The following is a 21,256-nucleotide window of genomic DNA, read 5'->3' as shown; positions in this document are numbered from 1 at the left end:
CAAATGTTTTATTCTAGTGAGATTAATCTGTTTTACATATCAAGAGTAAAATATCAGATTCATGAATGTTTCATAGTGTTATTGGTTTTTAAATAGTCTTTAAAGAATTAAATCGTGTGACGTTTCAAAGTCTCCTGTGGATTCTAACCTGTAAAAGGAGCGCACAGCTGTTAATTCATTACAGATCTGTTAACTCTGCTACATGTTGAAGCTTTATTGACAGTAATCTTCCAGTTCAAGGTCTGTTTGTGTTCAAGCATGTCGAGTCTGTCCACTTGTGTCATGAATGAGATTTGCTTGCTTATCATTTTTATTGATACTTGTACCTCCATTACACAAGTTCTACTTTTCCATTAAAATATCAAAAACCTCAGTTTATACTGTAATACTTTAGTACAGATTACCTTAAAATCATTTAGTTTTTCTATTCTCAAATATAAAGACTTTAAACACCTTACATGATGAACTGCATATGTATACCAAACAAATGAATTGTCTTTAAATGTATATGTTTGAGGAGACCAAACATCTGGACTTCTGCAGCTGCAACTCATCCTTTGATTTTCTTCAGAAGATTCAGTGATTCCTTGTGAACCTGTGTTGGGTCAAAGATGAAAATTACACGACTGCAGAACCCAAGATAATAATCGTAGACTGGATATGTTTGGGAACCTCTTTATCTTCTTCTGTTAGCGCAGGATAGTCGTGTGCTTTCTGTAGCCAAAGTGCAGCTCGATCACGGTCTCCTAACATCATGTAAGTCTTTCCGAGCATCAGCAGGTTTTTGCTGTAGAAATTTGGGTCGACTGAAATGAGACAGCACGGTTAAATCCTCAGTCTGTCAAAGGCATCATGAAAGTAAGAGAGAGATTTACCTTCCTCTGCTTTTAAAAAATACTCCAGCGCCTGAGAGAGAACCAGACAGAGAAACATTTAGAAAAACATTTTATGTTCTAATATGAGTTATTACAAATGTACACAATATTGTCAAGTAGATATCAGACAGCATAACAGTTCAGACATTGGTGTAACTGATTTTGTGTTTGTTGGTTTAATTTTGTCTCCTGACCTCTTCATAGGTGGCAGTGGGGGGTGATGCAAAAATCACAGCTGCAACTTTACGCTGGTACCAGGGTAACTCTGCAAACGCAAAACACCTGCGAGACAAAAACAATCTTATTACAGACATTTCAAAGAGAAACCAGATACAATACAGCACACCTGTCAACATTGGGATTTGAAAATATTCCTGAACTCTAACAAATCAAATACGGCCAGTGGTTTTTTTAGGATTCAATTAATTTCCATATTTCTCCAGTATTTTTAACGGGATGAGGGCAGATAGAATGGCAAAATACAGGAGAATCCCGTGACAAACAAGAGGGTTGACAGGTATGCAATACATTCAGTTATGTGCTTTTATGTTCATGTCAGTACAGAAACTCACCAGTAACCGAGAATATGGATGGACGTTGCATCTTTAGGATTGAGTTCAAGTGCTCGCTGTAAATGTGAACATTAAAGGGGTCATGTTTTGGTGAATGCAAAAAAATAAGATGGGAGATCACCACGTATCCAACAAGATTTAGTAAAATAAACCTTTACCTCCAGATGATCTTTGATGATGTAGGAATTCCCTATTTTTACTTTGGTTCCTTCATAATCGCCCACATCACTGAGACAAACAGCGAACCACTGCAAGACAGCATGAAAGTGATGAAAAACATCTCCACGTGCAGTCACCCATCATCGCATTCAATCTATTCAAGTTTTTATTACTTTGTGTGCCGCAAATGAAGACTCGTTTTTCTCGAGGGCTTTCTTTGCGAATTCAAAAGCCTCGTATGTGAGCCGCTTCTTCTCATCGCTGCTGATGCTGGACAGTAACGACAGATCACGCGACGCTCGTGCCAGCCGCCACAGAAACTCTGCGTCGTTACTGGAGATTAAAAAAGAAAACTTCAATTATCGCTTAACTGTTTATCTGTGTGATGTTTATCTTCTACTGAGACTAGAGCAGTTTATTCAATACAAGTTTCTCTAGTGCCTTATATATTTATATTTGTTCCACAGCAGATTTACAGTAAATATAAAGTAGTAAAGTCTAGACATGTAAAAAGATGCGCAATAACCTCAAGTGTACTCGGGTAGGGTTAGGTACTGGTATACATATACTGTGTGTGTGTTATCTGGGGTTAGTTTACCTGTCTTTATACTGCACCAGGAGCTGATGAAGTTTTTGTGTATCTCCGCAGCTGTACAGATAGTCGGCTTGTTCCAAAACCTCTTCAGCTAAACGATGTCAACAGATAGGGTTAACTAATCTAGAAATCACTCCCCCCAAAAAAGAATGCTGATAAGAAAATGACAACCTTTGTCCAGCGCAGAGACTGCTGGGAAACGAGTGACTCTCTTATACATCAGATATGAAAGAGGAGTTACAGCCATTAGGAATGAAGCTTCTCGACCCTGACATTCACAAAACAAAGTCACTTCATCCTACCGTTCAAAGGGTTAATAATTCTTACACTTTAAATTTACATTTTATTCCACATTTCAGAATGACCCAAAAGTGTCATGCAGAAGTTTACTCTTGTCATTTTATCAACAAGTTACTTTAAGCAGTATAGTGAAATACACATCTATTCTGAGCTTTTATTGATTGTTTTGTTTTTTTCAATAATCAGTCCAAGTCATTCATTTCAAAAACCTTTTTGAATACAATTTTAGTTTTCTAATGATTATATTAATATGTTGGCAACACAAGCATGAGAATCATTTCAGTGTTTCTAAACATTTGACCAGTGCCCATAATAATAATAATAATAATAATAAACATGACATGAGCGCAGATGGTAACGCGGCACAATCTTCATGGGTTAGTTGACCTTTCACAGACTTACTGAGATTCTGATCCGCCGAGTCCAAACCCGCTCGTGTATCCTCCTAATCTTTACAGTTCTGCATAAAAACTGCCTGAAAGCTCCAAATGAACTGACGGACGCCATCAGATTTCTGTCTGTGTGAATCTGTGTGGGTCTTTAAATAAATCTGTGGTTGTGGTTCTTCTGAAGCTCCTCCAGCCGATGTTTTTTTATAAATAAATGTTCATGTCGTCAGTAACATGTTTAGAGAGTTGAGTCACTGCAGTCATGAATGAGCACTGAAGGAGTTCTGTTTGACTTGAGCTTCGCCCTCGTCGATTATTCTGTACGTTTCCGGTATCGTCACGTGATACAGAAACTAAAACGACCTCAAAAAAATGTTGGGGGTTAGTGGAATTTGAGCTTAAGAAATAAAAGTTGTAATACAACAGTTGATGTCAGGTTTAATTGTTGGTGAGAAAATATGTTATTACGTGTGATTTTAAAGGAATCGGCCTTTCCGCATTCAAGAAGGACGAGCTGCCTGGAAATAATTCACTGTTCGCGTCAGCGGGACTTTAGTAGGAGGACTCTGAGTCAAGATAAAAGTGTGATCAAAGAATTCAAAGAATTATAAACTACTAGAAGGGACATCGTTCTCATGGCTCAAACCTCCTCTCTGATTGGTCAAATGTGATGACGTACTCATGTGACACGGAGTCACGTGGTGGTAGTGGGAAATGGCGGAAAAGTTGTCAAAGCTTAAATCCTTAATTTGAAGGCTTTCGTGTGTGTTTTCTGTTTAACAGTGCATTGTGTTTTAATGTTTAACTGTTGTTGTGATGGACGTTCAGGTGTTTGTGATGTTCAGCGCTGCGGTTCTGATCCGGTTAGCGTTGTTGTGTTTCAGTGTTTATCAGGACCAGAATCTGCAGGTGAAATACACGGATGTGGATTATCACGTGTTCACTGACGCCTCGAGATTTATCACACAGGTGAGAGAGAGAGAGGGACCTCACCAACAACATTTAATACAAATCTTTTCATAGTCATACTTTGGGTACTTTATAATCAGAATCTGTCCAGCAACATGCAAACCAAAGAACCACTTACATTTACATTTATTCATTTAGCTTAATACGTGAAGCTAATCATTATTACGTGAAAATGTACCGGTTTTACAGCACGTCCTAAACAACCAGCAAATACAGGTTCTTCTAAAAAAAGTAGCATATTGTGATACGGCAGAAGCACTGGACTTCAGGCATTTAGGCATTTCGTCTTGCCAGTCTTCCTCCAGACTCTGGCACCTTGATTTCCGAATGACATGCAAAATTTGCTTTCATCCGAAAAAAGTACTTTGGACCACTGAGCAATAGTCCAGTGCTGCTTCTCTGTAGCCCAGGTCAGGCGCTTCTGCCGGTGTTTCTGGTTCAAAAGTGGCTTGACCTGGGGAATGCGGAACCTGTAGCCCATTTCCTCCACACGCCTCTGCACGGTGGCTCTCGATGTTTCTACTTCAGACTCAGTCCACTGCTTCCGCAGGTCCCCCAAGGTCTGGAATCGGTCCTTCTCCACAATCTTCCTCAGGGTCCGGTCACCCCTTCTCGTTGTGCAGCGTTTTTTGCCACATTTTTTCCTTCCCACAGACTTCCCACTGAGGTGCCTTGATACAGCACTCTGGGAACAGCCTATTCGTGCAGAAATTTCTTTCTGTGTCTTACCCTCTTGCTTGAGGGTGCCAATGATGGCCTTCTGGACAGCAGTCAGGTCAGTAGTCTTACCCATGATTGGTTTTGAGTAATGAACCAAGCTGGGAAGTTTTAAAAGCCTAAGGAATCTTTTGCAGGTGTTTAGAGTTAATTAGTTGATTCAGATGATTAGGTTAATAGCTCGTTTAGAGAACCTTTTTATGATATGCTAATTTTTTGAGACCGGAATTTTGGGTTTTCATGAGCTGTATGCCAAAATCATCAGTATTAAAACAATAAAAGACCTGAAATATTTCAGTTGGTGTGCAATGAATCTAAAATATATAAAAGTTTAATTCTTATCATTACATTATGGAAAATAATGAACTTTATCACAATATGCTAATTTTTTGAGAAGAACCTGTACACTGAAAAAGTCCGCCGAGTACCTCTGAGTAACTAAATATCTCCAGACCGAACCCATTATGTGATGATTATTTTCACCAGCAGAGGGAGCCGCGTGCTACACTGATTACTTGATCGCTAAAGCAGTGACACGCAATCAAGAATTTACTACGAGACACCGAGAAAGCGTCATCAAATTATCATCAATCAAGTTATCAAAATATCTGGAAAGAGTCTAAGTTATAGGGTTCAAGGTACTAACTACTAATGTTAAATTAAAGTAAAAAACCAATAAAGTGAACGGATCACAATGTGGTAGTGAGCATTTTATTTTGTATTATTCCTTCTATTCCACATTTACAATGCTATGAAATCAGCTGAAGGAGTAATTTAGAAGTAACTTTAGTAACAATTAATGTCATATCTGAGGAAAACAAAAAACATTTATTTGCATAAATTAATTGAATTAGAAACCCAACAATAATAATAAGAAAAAAAACATTAAATAAAGGTTTTGTCCTCGTTTTTTAATTCCTAGATAGTAACAAATGAGATTTTGATGATATTTTAACTATTGAAGTAGGACATGTCCCCAGTTTTTATTTGAAATATCTGGTTACCCTACATTATGACATGTTCGAAAGAAGGAAACAGACCTAATGGGTTAAATATTGTTTTTCTCTGAATGTAAATGATTCACCAATAAGTTGGATTTCCAACTACCATAAAACCCAAGTCGTCACATTTTGTATTTGATGAATGTAGGTCCATTATTCTGAAAATGTGCTTCATTAAAATACTTTTTGATATTTTCAGGGTGAGAGTCCATACCGCAGGTCCACGTTTCGATACACACCCCTGCTGGCCTTCATCCTGACCCCCAACATCCTTGTGACCTCTCACTTTGGGAAGCTTCTTTTTGTGGGCTGCGATCTTCTCTCTGGACTTCTCATTTTCCGACTGTCGGCTCTTCGTGGTGCGTCCCGATGCTCGGCGCTTGTTTACTGTGCCCTGTGGCTCTTCAACCCGCTGCCGATCGGTGTGTCCACGCGTGGAAACGCCGAGTCTCTACTGGCGGTTCTGGTTCTGTCTACGCTCTTGTGTCTGGAGTGTAAGAGACTGAAGTCCGCCGCTCTTCTGTTTGGTTTATCCGTCCACATGAAGATCTACCCCGTCACTTACGTGCTGCCCATCGCCCTGTCTCTGTCCAAAGTCCAAGTGTCCCGGGATAAGGGAGGATTCATTCAGAACTCTCTCAGACTTTGTTTTAACAGAGATTTGCTTCTGTTTGCTGCTGTTTCGGGATGTTTGTTCTTCAGTTTGAATGTCATTTTCTACAACATGTAAGTGATTCCTGTCGAATTGATCGTATTGCATCTATTACCCTTTCATTCAGTGGTTCTCAATCCTGTTCCTGTGGACCCACTGCTCTGCACATTTCATTAACCTGAAACACTTCGTTTAGTTGATGGAGTCAGGTTTGTTAGATACAAAATGTGCCGAGCAGTGAGTTCCCAGGAGCAGGATTGAGAACCACTGAATGAAAGGGTAATAGATGCGTTACGATCATTTCGATTGATTACACTGATCAGTGCTTTTTTGACAGTTATGGAGGGGATTTCGTGTACGAGTCGTACCTGTACCACGTGACCCGTAGAGACACGCGTCATAACTTCTCTCCGTATTTCTACATGCTGTATGTGACGTCCGAGCGTAGCTGGAGCGGCTGTCTCGCGCTTCTCTGCTTCGTTCCTCAGCTGCTTCTCCTGCTCGTGTCCTCGCTGATGTTTTACTCGGATCTTCCCTTCTGCTGTTTCATTCACACCGCAGTTTTCGTCAGCTTTAACAAAGTGTGCACATCACAGGTACCTATAGTTCATGTCATTGCTTTATTAATGTCTGACAAAGCTTGGAAAGAAAATACAACAAACAATAATTTATAGTAAAGCTTATTTAATGAAGTTTGAGAAGAAGCGTGATCATGTAATCCAACCAATCGGAGCGAGAAGAGATCCGTTCCTTTCCTCTCTATCTCGTGACCGTTTTTCAGCATCGCTCTCTGCTGGTTCCTGTCCAGTCTAGAGATGATGGATAATGGGCTCTGGGCTCAGATCTCTTCCCTTAGACACCACACCAAATATACATTTGTTATCATATATGAGTGATTACATGTTTGTGTAGTGATCACAACCTTATAACATTGAGAGATGAGTTGTTGATGTTTATCTTGCGCTGGATGGCATCAGAAGTTTGGCTGTATTTACAAACAAACAGAGAGGAGTCTTCCCGTTAAAAATATAATAGCACGTCATGTGATTGACTTGTGAAAGTTTCTTATTGTGAATAAGTTAAGATTGTCTTCTCTCTGCAGTATTTTCTGTGGTATCTGTGTTTGCTGCCGCTGGTTTTGCCTCGTTTGACCTTGAGCGTGAGACGAGGCTTCGCGCTCATCCTCTTGTGGTTTGTGGGGCAGGTGAGTTGACTGACACTAAGTGTTTGTGGTTTATGAATTCATTCATGAGTTGTAGACGTTCTTTCACTCTTAACCGAGAAAGCGTTAAAGCTGTGTTAGATTTAAAGTGTGATGTTTTTCTCTCTGTCTAGGCCGTGTGGTTGACTCCAGCGTATTATCTGGAGTTTGAGGCCTGGAATAGTTTTGCTCTTCTCTGGATTGCTGGTCTGATGTTTCTGCTGATCAACTCTCTGATATTGTCTGAAATAATCTCCCATTACAGACCTGTAGAAGCAGGCCAAAAGAAAACCAACTGACAGATTCAGAAAACAATCGGGAGTATTAAAAACTATTTTTTGCGTGAGAAATATGGCTGTAAATAATGTCAAATAAATAACCATGTGGGGTACATGTGGGGTTGTAAATAAGTTTTTCTACATTTTTTGTAAGGCACTTTCTGTGGTTATCTCATAATAACTTTAAGGATGCTTGTGAGATGTGCAGGACATCAGACGACCAGCAGATGTCACCAACGGTTTCATGATCTGAGCTGAGGTCACGTGAGGACAGTCGATCGGTCTACTAACTCACAACTATGACCTTTTCACTGAAGATTATCCACAGTTTCTTTTTTACTTCAATAATTTAACTCTCTTAAAGAAAGATTTGAGGCTTTTGTGACGAGTCTGTGTTCAGATAGAAATGTGCTTGAAATAAAATGATTGATAAACATTCACATCAGTGTCGTTTCAGTGTGGATTTGCAAATGTTGGTCAGATTATGTGTTTGTTCACCGAGGTGGTGAAGGACATTCATACGTGCAGAAATGAGGCTTTGTGATACTAAGTAGAATCATAAAAAGAGAAAAGGTTTTATGAATAAATCAAAGACCGTTATGAACGAGACTTTTATTATGTTGTAAAACAAAGACACACATTTGATTACTGCTTTTGCTTTGGTTATAACATTCGTCTGTTAATAGTCATTGCTGCTATTTAGTGCCAGTGGCAAAATGTCATGTTAAAAATCCTTCCTGAAATAGTGCAAGGCCTTTAATATTCATAATTAAACAATAAATACAAAACATTGCTAAAAATACATTCGCAAACAACTGGTAGGGGAGGGATGATTTCTTCTTGTGCATGTCAAAAGGACAGCGTGTCTTGGCAGTTTCTTTTGTTTGCTCTACTAGTGCAAGTTTATAGCTGAATGAATAAGTGAAATGTTATTGCAAATGCAGTAAATGTGTTTTACCAACTCAAACATCAGAGCCACACATTATTAAATAACCAATAAGGCACAATGCTGAAATGTTTTCAATGTTAAGAGCATTATTTCACGCTGTTATTAACATTTATGCAGTTTTATCCGAAGCATTCAATTACAATCCAATCTATATATATATATATATATATATATATATATATATATATATATATATATATATATATATATATATATATATATTGTTTTTATTTTTTTGCTGTAATCTAACCTTTGACCTTTGCTTGTGTTGCTAACACAAAGCTCTGCCAATCAAGCTACAGGAGCTTTTGTTCCTCTGGTATTGTGGTCCTCAGTTTCTACTCTTATAATGCTCTATTATGATGAAAGGAGAACGTTTATTTATAGTCAATTAAACTCTGACCCAAAACATCTTTTCATCATAACCCAGGTAAAAAAGTAATACACTTCCATAGTGTACTTAAAGTGCTTTATTTTCACACACTAATTTTGTTCTTAATATACTAAAACTTCATCTTTAGTACTTCTTAAGATTATCTAAGTGAACTTATTTGTGCTATTTTTGAGACACTGTGAATATGAACTAAAATGCACTTTTAACATACTATCTCTGCATTAAAAAATGTATTTAGTTAACACTTAACTTGAACTCAACTTTCATACAAAAAAGGGTTCAAATTTACTACAAGTGCTACCTAAATAATTTTTTTAACCCTGGAGAACCCATTGGGTCAAATTTGTTCATTAGAAGAAATGGGTTTTTGAATTCTCCTGGGTTAAATACATTTTTAGCACATTTGAGTTCATATTTATGGTGTCTCAGTGAAGTACACTTAGATGATCTTAATAAGTACTAAAGATGAATTTTTAGTGTATAAAGTACCAAATTTGTGTGTGAAAATAAAGCAATTTAAGTACACTATGGAAGTGTACTACTTTTTCACCTGGGAAATCCTTCAGTTTTTCACCCTTAAATACTGAATACAATAAACATAAAGCTGAACTTAAAAGTTTTGTTAAAATGGGTCCAGCACAGATTGTCAGCAAATCTGAATTCTTCAAACGCATCTTCATGTCTTTGACATACCGTAAATGTTCATCTTTGTCTTTTAGATGAGCTTGAAATCTTAAACCACGTGAAACCACGTTTAGAATTCATTCATATCGGTCTTGTTTTAATCGGTTCATGTGTTGTAATTGTCCCATGAACACTGAAACACCTACAAAGATTAAACCACCTGACCTGGCCAAAATCTTAACTACGAAACCACAACGCAGAGAACTTGGTAACATTTCAAAGACATTCTTGTGGTACACAAACTATTTCAATGAGTTTTTAAGAATAAAAAAGCCTCTCCTGATTCTTCTTTAGATAGTGACACATCACTGCATGAAGACATAAGGATGGATCTTCTGCTGGCCATTGTTCATCACACAGTTTGTCTGAACGTGTACAGCGCTGTCATGCCAGGTTGGAGAATCCATGGGCTCTTGTTTAATGCAATGAAGCCCTTTAAACTCGTAGGCTGTTTTGTACTGGTGCTGCACGTATCCTTTATAGTCCGCGTAAGTGTCCATACTGCTGCAGAGCGAATCCGGAGGGTTCATATTTGGTGCTTCTTTGTTCAGGACGCACCTGAGAGGTCGAGCCGTTTCGTCATAAGCGTTCTGAAAGTGGCTGCCGTACGCGTGGCCTTGACTGACCTTGGACTTTTGACAAGGTGAATACTGCTCAGAGTATCCGCTCTCCGCTTTCAACTGCGTGCCGTCGTAACCGTTCACATAGCGCTCGCGATCTGCCCACGAGCGTCCATAGATAACGCAGCCGTTCTCCGAGTCGGAGTCCTGTTCGACCTTTATGGGCAGCTCAGCCATGGCGTGTGGGTCGTAGCCTTCCCCGTGACCTTCGTAACAGAAGTTCTCGCTCTTGACGGCATCCGCGCCGTAGCCGTCTGCCTCGCCGTGCTGTGAGACGCTGCCGTACATCTTCGGTACGAACGCATCGGCTCTGTTACTGTAATATCCAGGAGACGATCGAAACGGTTTTCCGCAGTGTCCGTGTTTGCTCGCCCGGGCTCCGGGCTGCAGGTTGCACCCGTAACCGGTCCGGACACCGCCGGAGGAGCCCCTCGAGGGCCACGTGCTGTCCAGGTTTGTAAATTTCTGGTTGCTCATTGCTGACTTGCAGAAGTTCAAGGGCTCTTCCTGACTGTAGGGACCTTCACTCTTGTACTTGATGTCGTCTTTGGAAAGGGGCGTCCAGGGCACATGTGGCCGTACTGGATCGATCGGCTCCGTTCCATTGCTCAGTACTGAATGACGTCTAAGATTATCACATAGGTCACTACAGGGGACAAACAGATAAAGAGTGTCATTAGTGACTGATAAACCTTTGTAAGCGAGCTGTGAATATTTACAAGACCAAGTTGAATATAAACTTGCACACGTAGCTTTGGGCGAACCAACCCTGGTCTTACAGAGTTTAGATCCATGATACTTCCCTAACCCTAAAGGCTCAGATGAGCTCGTTTAGTTGTGTTGGATACGGGGCTGAGGCTAAACCCTGCATGAACCAAGTTGATTCACCTTGATAAAGACTCTTAACATTAGAAAAGCTCAGTTCTCTGTAGAACTCATCATAAGATGCTACTGTATGTCAGCATAAACATCCGATCAGATCTCAAATCAAGTTATCTGCAATGCAGTATTTAAGGGAGTCATAGGCCGGTAGATTTGTTGTTTTCTAACCACGTTTACTGCTTCAGTTGAACAAAATCTGCTTCTATATGCATGTATTGAAATTAAATGAACAGACAAACATTGAACAACATTGCAGACACTCAGCCCTTCAATCTTCAATTCAGACATGCAGAAAAATCTCACTTGTGATCTAATGACGTGAAGTTCCTGTGTTTGCCCTTCATCATGGGTGTGTTCTTCATCCTCATCTCCGTGATGGAGGGCAGAAGCAGAGGAACAGCGATGCAGAACAGAGCTAACTGAGGCGGCAGACCGGCTCCTGACGACATCTTTCTCCTCTGACCGTAAAGAAACTTCAGTCGTCCCTGAAACTGCATCGTCTACAAGCACAGACATCTACAGGTCACTTTCATGAGATGATGCCGCTACCAAGATGTTTCATGGTATTACATTTGATTTATCTGCTTTAGACCAGTGCAAATGTCTAACTAAATATAATAAAACGCTTTTGGGAGCAGTAAACGCTAAATCATCTGTTTGTCTGTCCTGAGCTCAGTTCACGTGAAACAAATGATCTGATTCAGCTACAGACTCCTTTTAAGGTCTGCTCTGTAAAGTCTCATTAAAAAATGGTGATAAATCGCCTTCAGTATGAAATTAAAACCTGAAATGTCAACATCCAAATGTATAAATTCAATTTTCCAGTCATTTGGTGAACCAAAAACGTTAGAAAAGCATATTCACTTACTAGAAATCCAGATGTGCTGTCCAGTAAACAGCGAACCCTTAAGATAAAACAACGATTTAAGAAGCAGGAGAACTCAGGAGAAATGGCAGCGCTCTCCTCAGAGAGAAACAATCTGCTGACCACAAAATCCTCACCTAAAAACAGACACGACAGATGAATTTACTTGAGTGAAAGATTCAACAAATGTCATTGAAATGAGTTGACAGAGCATCGGTCGCACCCGTCCCGGGGGATGAAGTCTGATCAGGCGTTTGTGGTGAGGGGTTCATGGCCCAATGGAGCTGTCGTCTGAACTCCTGTCTATCGTCTACGTGGATGTAATCAAACACGTTCTGATGCATCACATCTGTCTGAGAAATAGTAGAGATCAGACGCTGTGAACTCAATAAAATGATGATTCTGTTTGCATCACTCATGTATCTTATGAAAATTTTGCAGTACAGTTTATTCAATTTATTTGATGATTTTCCTTATTATTATTTCTATATACAGTCTTTCTCATGTCTCTACTGTTTGTTTCTAACAAACTCAATAGAAATGAAAGTAAAGTGAATTGAACAGTGAGTCCCATGTTAACATTTATTGGTCTATGGATTCTCTAGGAATCGAACCCATGATCTAACAGTTAAGACTTTAAAATGGGTTTTAGATTCCTGGATGTCTGGAAAGTTGTGGTTTAAGTACAGAGAAACCACGGGATTCTCTTTAAAATATTTAACCCTAACCCAAAATTTGCATATTACAGGCACGCAAAGCTTTTTAAACATTTGTCTTGTAAATCAGCAGTCAGACTTCTCAGATGATAAAATGAGCGCGTGAGTGAGATGAGTCTGTTAAAAACTCTTATTTTCCCAAACTAAAGTCAACGTTTATCCAAAGGATCACAAATGATCGCTTGTAAGTTGTAACATTTGAACAATTTATTTAAGTCCACTTGAACAAAATCATTTAAAGGGACATAAATAATATAGATCAAGTTCAACAGCTCATACAACAGCTCTTCACAATATTAAGCATTTCCCTCAGTTGTTATGGGTATAAATAACATGGCGGCTGCCTATAATAGCAGACAAAATGCAATACATTGTGATGGTATTTAGATGACTTTCTCGATAAACTTCTCATTAATCACAATAACATTACTGATTGTTCTACAATGTATTTTCTGCTTTGCAAAATTGTTAAAAAGAAAGTGCTACAGAAATACATTTGTAATAGTGACATGACTTCAAGGGAGCAGATAGGACATCAACACATAGATGGGAACAGCAGCGCTATGATCTCACCTGATGAAAACCGAGGTAATCGACTATGGTAGAGGATGCGTAGAAGACCATCCCATCACTGCTCACGACCAATGCAAAACCTGCTAAAGACTTTGACACAAAAACAAAACGAATATTACTCTCTGATGCTATCATGCATTCGAGGATTTAAGCTTCTTCTATAAAAAAAATTATAAAATACATTATTTACATTTTAAGTATAGCTGTGGGAAGTATATAATAATAGTTTATGTTTTTAAAAGAAATCATTGGAGGTAAAGAAGTCACAAGCTTTACTTTCATCATTTATACCCATGGTCTGTACATGATATCTATAAATGATATCTACAGTATGTATTGTCCTACAGCATTCACTATATTAAGTGTATTACCTACACACATGCACACACAAAGACTGTATCTAGTATATTTACTGTAACTTAAAGGTGACATAGAATGATTGAACGGGGTATTTATCCTTGTTCTGTGATGTGACATGTAGACAAAAATTTTTTTGTTTGGGTCTGTAATGCCTTAGAAGCTTCCTAAAAACCTCTCTCAGATAGCTCTATTAGGGTGGGGGATTTTAAACAAGTGGTTTTGCACCTATTTGGCTCCCCCTACTGGCTTAACTTGCAATCTCATTACTGATTGGCTGACTTTGCTGCCACTCAAAAAATGTAGCCAATTATTTTAAAGTGGAGGGGCAGTGAGATGCCTGTGATGTCATAAGCATCAGTTTTTCAGATTGGGCTGTTTTCTGGCTGACATTTCTAAAAGAGGAATTTCTATGAGACTGAGATGTTTAGCATGTCTAGCACTTTTTGTATGTTCGTGAATGCGGGTAGACTACCATTATTCAGCAAAGACAAGGTAAAAATGTTTTTTCATTCTCTGTCCCCTTTAAGTAGATAAGTGGAATATAAAGTTTTAATATAAAAATATATTGTTTAAATGTAAAGTAGTTAAAGGAGCTCCTGTCATTCTGAGCTCATTGTTCACATTACTTAATTGTTACTATTGAAGAGAAGACTTTAAATCTCTCACAGCTGTGTGGAGCAATCTCTCTCTCTCTCTCTCTCTCTCTCTCTCTCTCTCTCTCTCTCTCTCTCTCTCTCTCTCTCTCTCTCTCTCTCTCTCTCTCTCTCTCTCTCTCTCTCTCTCTCTCTCTCTCTCTCTCTCTCTCTCTCTCTCTCTCGACTTGATGAGTTTTCCTCGTTTTTACATTGTCACAGAGACTTCAAAGTGCATCAAAGGAGTCACGAAAGAATCCCATTCAGAGTATTTCCACGGAAACAGGAGAGAGTGACTCTGGAATATTCTTCTGCTCTGGGATCAGGAAGCTAAAGTCTGTGATTTCTCAAGTCACGCAATGAGAGCCCAATGTCACGCTCACTGCGAGTCTATTGAAAGAGTTTAAAAACAGAGCAGCTTTACAGCCACTGCTGGAATGAATTCTGTCTGGATTGAACAACAATAAATAACTTTAGGATTACTGTTGAGAGCTTTGATGCTAAATAAATCTGTTTACAGCAGTGTGAACAGAAACAAATGTTCATATTACAGATGTTTGAAAGATTAAACTAAACTAATGCATACACACACACACATTCTGGTTTTGTGGGGACATTCCATAGATGTAATGCATTTTATACTGTACAACCTTTTTTTATATTCCCTTCCCCAAACCCTAACCTCAACCATCACAGAAAACTTTATTGTACCTTAGATTTTCAAGAAACATCATTCTGTTTGATTTATAAGCTTGTTTCTTCATGGGAACCTCAAAATGTCCTCACAAGGTCACAAAAATACTGGTATTCCTATCTTTATGGGGACAATTGGTCCCCACAACGTGATAAATACCAGGTACACACACACACACACACACACACACACACACACACACACACACACACACACACACACACACACACACACACACACACACACACACACACACACACACACACACACACACACACACACACACACACACACACACACACACACACACACACACACACACACACAGACCTCTAACAGTAGTTGGTTCTCAGGGGCGCATGTGGCCGTTGTTGTGTTATTTTCTTTCTGCTGAAGGTTTTCCTGAGCAGCTGTAGCTGAAAGACAGAAAACAGAGAACTACAGTCAAACTAATGAACATACATTTATTCTTTAGCAATCTTTCATGGTTTTCAAGTAAGGTTGCAGTAACTACCTAAACTAAAGTAATATCTATTTATTTTTTTTCTTGCTTTGAATCTAGTCATTGTACATCTGTAGTTATTATGGTGTTAGAAAAAAACTCCTCAAGGGTTGTGTGACAAATATTTGCATGTGAAACTCAAATAATTAATGTGAAGCTTTAAATGAGTCTTCAACAAAGTCATTGTTATTGAAAACAGCTCCATTTAATGAGACAATGAAAGATGAATGCTATATGTGTACAGATTTGATCATGAATAATGTCAATAACATCTGCCTACAGTTTCATGAGTCGTATTTAATAACAGCAGCTCTTCATTTACTGATCACACACAAACATCAGATGACAAACACACACAGCTATTATTTCATTCGGAAACTTATGTCTATGAATTAAAGCATCACCTACACATGTCACGATCCATTCAGCAAAGGTTTGAAAACACATTGACAGTCTCCAAACATTTCTTTCTGAACTTGAATCATTTGCTCAGTGTTTTTGCACGGTGACGATTTCTGTCTGTAATGATTCATCCTTCATCTCACTTGAATCATTTTCTCTGTCACGTGCCGCTCACTGTGAATCTGACGCACGCTTAACCTCACCACTCGGTCGCCCAACAAACCAGCACAGGAAATCCAGATCAGAGAGAGAGAGAGAGAGAGAGAGAGGGAGAAAAAGAGAGAGAGAGAGTGATGGACAGAGAATAAAAGTGAGAGAGGGAGAGAGGCACTTTTGGCTGAGCGAGGTGCTGTTGTCACGCGATGGAGTCTTCTGTCAATCTGCAGCGTCTATGACAGATGTCTGGCTCGCGTCCAAGGCCTTGCGTGCAAACTGAGGAAGCCACATTAGCCTATAAAGAGTTTCTGAAGAACAACAGCTGTTAAATATTGATGAGTGCTGGCAAGTCATGAATGCTCGCCGGCCGCAGAAGGTTAAGCCCTGATGTTATGGAGACTAACAGTTCATTAGATGTCCGCAACATCGCTCTTTTCTTTGCTGGTAATGTGACATGACATCAAAGACATTCATTTATTCTTACTTTTAGGACACATATAATTGCCAAACGCTGTTTTGCTCGCTAACAGAGAACAAATGACATTTCAAATGTCTCTTTACTATAACATGATTAACTCAAAACTGACAAATGTAACATATGTTCCTGTCTTTCTACATTTGAACACTGAATCATTTTTCAGATTTCATGAGACATTTAAGGTTTCATTTAAAGACGGAAGGCTTGAATTGATCAAATTTTAGATCATTTATACTTACTATCTAAACTAAACTAATAGTTGACCTTTAAACTCTAATAAAAACAAATATTCGAAATACGTAAACATAAAAATGAATCGATGTGAGGAAAAATAAAACTAAAGCTTTACATGTGAATAATGCACATATGACTGTAAACCGGACGACTGATGCCACGCTCATATATTTACTCTTACCGATCAACTCGGTCTGTTTCACCTGTTAACACCGTTGTCTGACAGATTAACACTGAAAGTAAAAAGCTTGCACTATCAAAGATCTACTGATGAGCCTTTCTGCAGCGGATGGAGAGATTCTGCACATTTCACTTCTTTTATTTACTCTGTTAACCGTTTGCTTATGTAGTCTAACAGCATAAACACAACAGATGAGAGATGATGACCTCTGCTGCTGTACGACCGTTCCTTTACATTTATCTACACACTGTGAAAGTCAATGATATGATTTAACCCAGATGTGTAAGAGAGAGAGAGAGAGAGAGAGTTTGCTTTGCTTGTGTACAGGATCCAGTATCTTTCCTTACATAGTAAAATATCATGAAAACCAAATGAAGATATTTAATTAGGCCTTACTAGATATAAAGACTAAATCTGCCAAATCATGATCGTCCAACCATCATTAATATTTGTAAAATTACTTACACCCCTAACATATGTGTCAAAATGTCCAAGGTGGTGAAACAGATATGTTTTGGATGGAGTCCAGCGGATCACACATCCACAGTTGAATGAGAGTCACCAAATACCGCAAAACAGCTTCATTAATTACCCATACTGACACAGATCAATGACATCACTTGATCCTGGTAAATTAACAGATATTCCAGACAACTAGATTAATTATTGTTTAACCAGGCATACTTGATTTGTTCAGTGAATTAATGACATTAAAACCCAACAATATCATCTCGTTTTCCTCCTTTGATTGAATATGAGAACACTTGACACCTGACTCAAGGTAGCAAACATTCAATATGTTTTGTGTTTCTGATTGCAGGATCGCTATTAAAATTATGCTATTAATATACATACCCCCATGTGGCCTGTTTTTTATTGGTTTGTTCATAGTTAAATATTTAATAGAATTTAATCAACAGACTTCTTCTGAACCTTTGTTTCGACTGGATATTTCAGTAAAGGCTGTCGCACACTACAAGATAATCGTGCATGTGTGGTGGTGTTTTACGGCAGGGCCACCATGATCACAAATCATAAATATTCAACATGTTGATACTATGAGAAATCCTGTTGTGTGGGGGGAACCTGGAGGACAATCGAGTACACATACGATGTACATTGTCACATGGCACAAAATGATACCCAATCAGAGAGCGAGTGTAACAATCGCAGTCATAGCACAGTAGCGACAACTGTTTTCTCTGTGATTTTCTGTACAAAGCAATCTGAATAAAATTACTGCTATTTCTTTATGCCCGTCATCCACCATGTTTGTTTAATTTCAAGCCACGTTTGACTGCAAGGGATTGTGTGAGTTTTCCGCGAGTTTTCCGCGTACACAGTCCGGTTGTTAGTGAAGGGAATCTGTTGGTGTGGGTAAAAATCTTCTAGTGTGGCCCAGCCTTAAGATACAGTGATGAAGATCTTTCAAGTGATGAAGATCCTTCAGTTATGGAGATCCATGTGTTTGTTACCAGACATTTAATGCCTTTAATGTCTTCAAAGTCCTGCAGCAGGCACCACAACAAAAAGCCATTTTGAGAGCCTTTCGTCTGTGCCGCTGTATCGTGATGAAACCAAGCAAACAAGCCGGCATTCAGATTCCAAAAAGATGATCCGTGACACAGAACGGATCTGTGGAAAACCGGCAGCCAATCAGATTTTCATAGCTGTTAGTGTAACACAGCAGCCCATTCATTTTCTTGTTTTTGTTACCTGAAGATTCAGAGACAAAGGAGATAATTGTAAAGTAATTTCTGGGAAGATCCGTATTTACAAATATGCGATAGGGAATTTAATATGCCAAAGAGGTGATGTATAAATGAGTAGTAAAAGGATTTACATGAATGTCCTCAACAAGCTCTTGTTTTCACTACACAACCTCTTTCACTTCTTATCCTCATGAATTATCACTGCCACCGTATGAATTTGTTAAGGATTTCTGTGTAAATAAACAGCATTGAGTGGGCTGTAGGAGGTCAGAAAGGCACATGGTTACGCAGATTTGATTACAAGCCTGATCTGGTACATTTCCAAGTATCAGTATGAATATTGAGAATATGGTCCTGATGCAGATGTGCCTCTTCATTGGTCTCGTGTGAAAGCTGAAGTTCATGTGTGTGTGTTTGGTGACTTCAGAATAAAAGTAGGATGATACATTTAAAACACAGAAGAAAAAGCAAATGATTACTATACATCTGAAATCTTTAAAGAAATGTCATTTAATGTACCAGAACACTCTCAGAAAAAAGTAAGGTAAGGAAGGAAACTGCATCATCACATTTAAACAATACATCAAAGTACAAAAATGTCACTGGGCAGTACCTTTTAAAAAGGTCCTAACATTTACCATTTAGGTACAATAGTGTGTTTTTGAAAAGGTATCCCACCTTATTGACAACTTTTGTTTTTATCTGAGACTGTATAGAGTTTTCCTCCAAAGATTTTACTCATCTTCAGATCTGTTCATGAATAACTTAGTGCTGTCTGCACGTTTAAAAAAGTTTTTATTTTTAAATAAAATCTCCACACAATTTATTCTTAAACATTCCTTCCCCAATTCAAAAGTGACTGAGATAATTCCTGCTGGTCCTTCAAAACTTTATTTAAAATGCTTCTCTGATGATGTCCAAACTCTGCAGCCTCCAAAATCAGACATCATAGGACTTTATTCAGGACATTATGTGGTGAACACTTCAATCTCTCTCTGTCTCTCTCTCTCTCTGAGAAGAGAAGAGATGTTGTCCAGGATTCCCAGAGCAGGCAGGGTAAATCCCAATCCTGGACAGATTCCCGAGCATTGCGTGCAGGTGGGTGGATCTCAAACCCCTCCACCCCACCCGGCACAGCTGGAGAGTCAGATGTTTATATTGGGTTGAGCCTAAAGACTCGGTCAGCGCAGCCATGTCAGCGTCCCAAACGTTTGTTAGAAACTGACGGATTTGAGAACAACAAAATCTCATTAATTTAATGAAAACTTGGGCAGAAACCCATTTAATATCAGAGTTTCACATGTCAACACAGTTAATAGCACATGACACCAAAAATTCTGAAAATGTGCAGAATGAACTTTTCTCTTGAGTTCAACATGAAATTCATCAGGTGAGCAACTGAACTGCACACAAGTCTGTGATTATCCGCCCGTGCCGTGCATGCAATGGAAAACTGGAAGAGTTTCTACAGCAAGGGAGATCTCGTTTCACAAAATCAAACCTCTGGAGGTTTCTCTCAAACTTACTTAGGATCTTATGTGTAGAGCTGCCAATAGCACAAAGCTCAACATATTTCTACATCTTTACACTGGTGTGCTTATTAAGGGTTAGTTAAGGTTATAATTAGCAAGGTTAACTGTAGAATTAGTTAGGGTTATAGTTGAAGTTTATGCTTAACAAATTTATTCCCAATGCAAGATTTGTGCCACACGCAGCTGTGCCCATTCAGTGGTTTGAGTTAAGAGTTTGTTAGGTTTAGTTAGTTAAGGTTAGCATGTGCACTGGTTTCTCTGGAGTCCATGGAGATACACTTGATACTTTACAGTCTGTGATGAAACCCAGATGTTAAGAAGCATCAGTCCTCTCATCACAGACACATGGTTACTCATTTACCACAATTAATCAAATCATCTGTCCCTTCAGTGAAAACTAAGTCTGTTTTTACCCACGAAACCATCAAATGCTTAAATTCGTTCATGGTATTTTCAGTCAAGGACAGTGAGAGGAGAAATCTTAACCCCGTAATATGTTGAATTTCTGAAGTGATGCTGAGCTACAGCCAAACACGTGACCTCCACTCAAAACAAACCGTGTCACGCAAACCCGCCGCAGCCAACATGCCATCGCTGCACACAACTGTTTTATTTCAGGAGCTTTAATTGAGTCGGTACCGTTCTGCAGCGCTCTTAACGTCTCAGTCAATAAATCATCTTTACAGATGGGCCATTTATAATTCAAACCTGTTTCATTTACAACCTTTGGCAGATTAGGGAGAAATGTTGCCACTGCATGTTAATGTCAGAATAGCAGACAGTTTCATTCAGAAAATTTCCAACATGACTACAAATCTGCAATACATATGGAGGATTTAGCATGTAAACACAAATACATATGTTTGTGTGTGTGCGAGCATGCGTGATTGTGTGTGTCTAACCCTGAGATGCTTTACAAACAGCAATAAAGGAGTTTAAATCTATTCTTAGCTCTTCTTGACAGCTTTTTTTCATTATTCAA

At 38.9% G+C, this 21,256-nt stretch overlaps 3 protein-coding genes across 6 annotated transcripts in view; 1 reads left to right on the top strand and 2 right to left on the bottom strand.

Moving 5' to 3' along the window:
- Positions 1–432: 432 nt before the first annotated feature.
- rmdn1 (regulator of microtubule dynamics 1) lies at positions 433–3,220 on the bottom strand. Its single transcript, XM_065258995.2, has 10 exons — positions 2,904–3,220; positions 2,373–2,469; positions 2,205–2,292; positions 1,780–1,939; positions 1,606–1,695; positions 1,448–1,503; positions 1,070–1,157; positions 876–906; positions 673–806; positions 433–595 (listed from the first exon to the last, which is right to left on the bottom strand). Exons 1-10 carry the CDS (start codon positions 3,006–3,008, stop codon positions 551–553), a joined length of 894 nt encoding a protein of 297 aa, XP_065115067.1. The 5' UTR covers positions 3,009–3,220; the 3' UTR covers positions 433–550.
- A 337-nt stretch (positions 3,221–3,557) lies between these two features.
- Positions 3,558–8,148, top strand: pigm (phosphatidylinositol glycan anchor biosynthesis, class M). 3 transcript variants are annotated; one of them, XM_065258994.2, is made up of 6 exons: positions 3,558–3,859; positions 5,777–6,303; positions 6,567–6,825; positions 7,332–7,433; positions 7,565–7,751; positions 7,897–8,148. In XM_065258994.2, the coding sequence occupies exons 1-5, from the start codon at positions 3,707–3,709 to the stop codon at positions 7,727–7,729; spliced, it is 1,206 nt and encodes a 401-aa protein (XP_065115066.1). In that variant the 5' UTR covers positions 3,558–3,706; the 3' UTR covers positions 7,730–7,751; positions 7,897–8,148. The 3 variants fall into 3 exon arrangements, with proteins under 3 accessions (XP_065115066.1, XP_065115065.1, XP_065115063.1); XM_065258993.2 differs by having other exon boundaries at positions 7,863–8,148; XM_065258991.2 differs by having other exon boundaries at positions 7,565–8,148.
- Positions 8,149–8,840: 692 nt separating this feature from the next.
- ahrra (aryl-hydrocarbon receptor repressor a) overlaps positions 8,841–21,256 on the bottom strand; it is a 20,618-nt gene continuing 8,202 nt past the window's right edge. For both annotated transcript variants that reach the window (XM_065258987.2, XM_065258988.2), the window contains exons 4-9: positions 15,408–15,493; positions 13,392–13,481; positions 12,326–12,455; positions 12,106–12,239; positions 11,541–11,737; positions 8,841–11,001 (exon numbers count right to left, since the gene is read on the bottom strand). In XM_065258987.2, coding sequence (XP_065115059.1) covers positions 10,041–11,001; positions 11,541–11,737; positions 12,106–12,239; positions 12,326–12,455; positions 13,392–13,481; positions 15,408–15,493 — 1,598 coding nt within the window. In that variant the 3' untranslated portion in view covers positions 8,841–10,040. The remainder of the gene's footprint in view (positions 11,002–11,540; positions 11,738–12,105; positions 12,240–12,325; positions 12,456–13,391; positions 13,482–15,407; positions 15,494–21,256) is intronic.

The sequence above is a fragment of the Paramisgurnus dabryanus genome, chromosome 22 (genome assembly GCF_030506205.2).
Source record: "Paramisgurnus dabryanus chromosome 22, PD_genome_1.1, whole genome shotgun sequence".
Taxonomy (NCBI): Eukaryota; Metazoa; Chordata; class Actinopteri; order Cypriniformes; family Cobitidae; genus Paramisgurnus; species Paramisgurnus dabryanus.
Note: the sequence above shows the minus strand (reverse complement) of the source record. Positions and strands in the feature narration are given on the sequence as shown.

What these genes read in the sequence shown, in the direction of transcription:
- rmdn1 (XM_065258995.2), bottom strand. Translation starts at nt 3,008, where the DNA reads ATGGCGTCCGTCAGTTCATTTGGAGCTTTCAGGCAGTTTTTATGCAGA. An exon ending in CTTCATTTGCGGCACACAAA is followed by an intron (nt 1,696 to 1,779) that starts GTAATAAAAACT and finishes GCTGTCTTGCAG; the next exon opens with TGGTTCGCTGTTTGTCTCAG. An exon ending in ATCCATATTCTCGGTTACTG is followed by an intron (nt 1,158 to 1,447) that starts GTGAGTTTCTGT and finishes TTTGTCTCGCAG; the next exon opens with GTGTTTTGCGTTTGCAGAGT.
- pigm (XM_065258994.2), top strand. Translation starts at nt 3,707, where the DNA reads ATGGACGTTCAGGTGTTTGTGATGTTCAGCGCTGCGGTTCTGATCCGG. An exon ending in CCTCGAGATTTATCACACAG is followed by an intron (nt 3,860 to 5,776) that starts GTGAGAGAGAGA and finishes TGATATTTTCAG; the next exon opens with GGTGAGAGTCCATACCGCAG. An exon ending in ACAAAGTGTGCACATCACAG is followed by an intron (nt 6,826 to 7,331) that starts GTACCTATAGTT and finishes TTCTCTCTGCAG; the next exon opens with TATTTTCTGTGGTATCTGTG.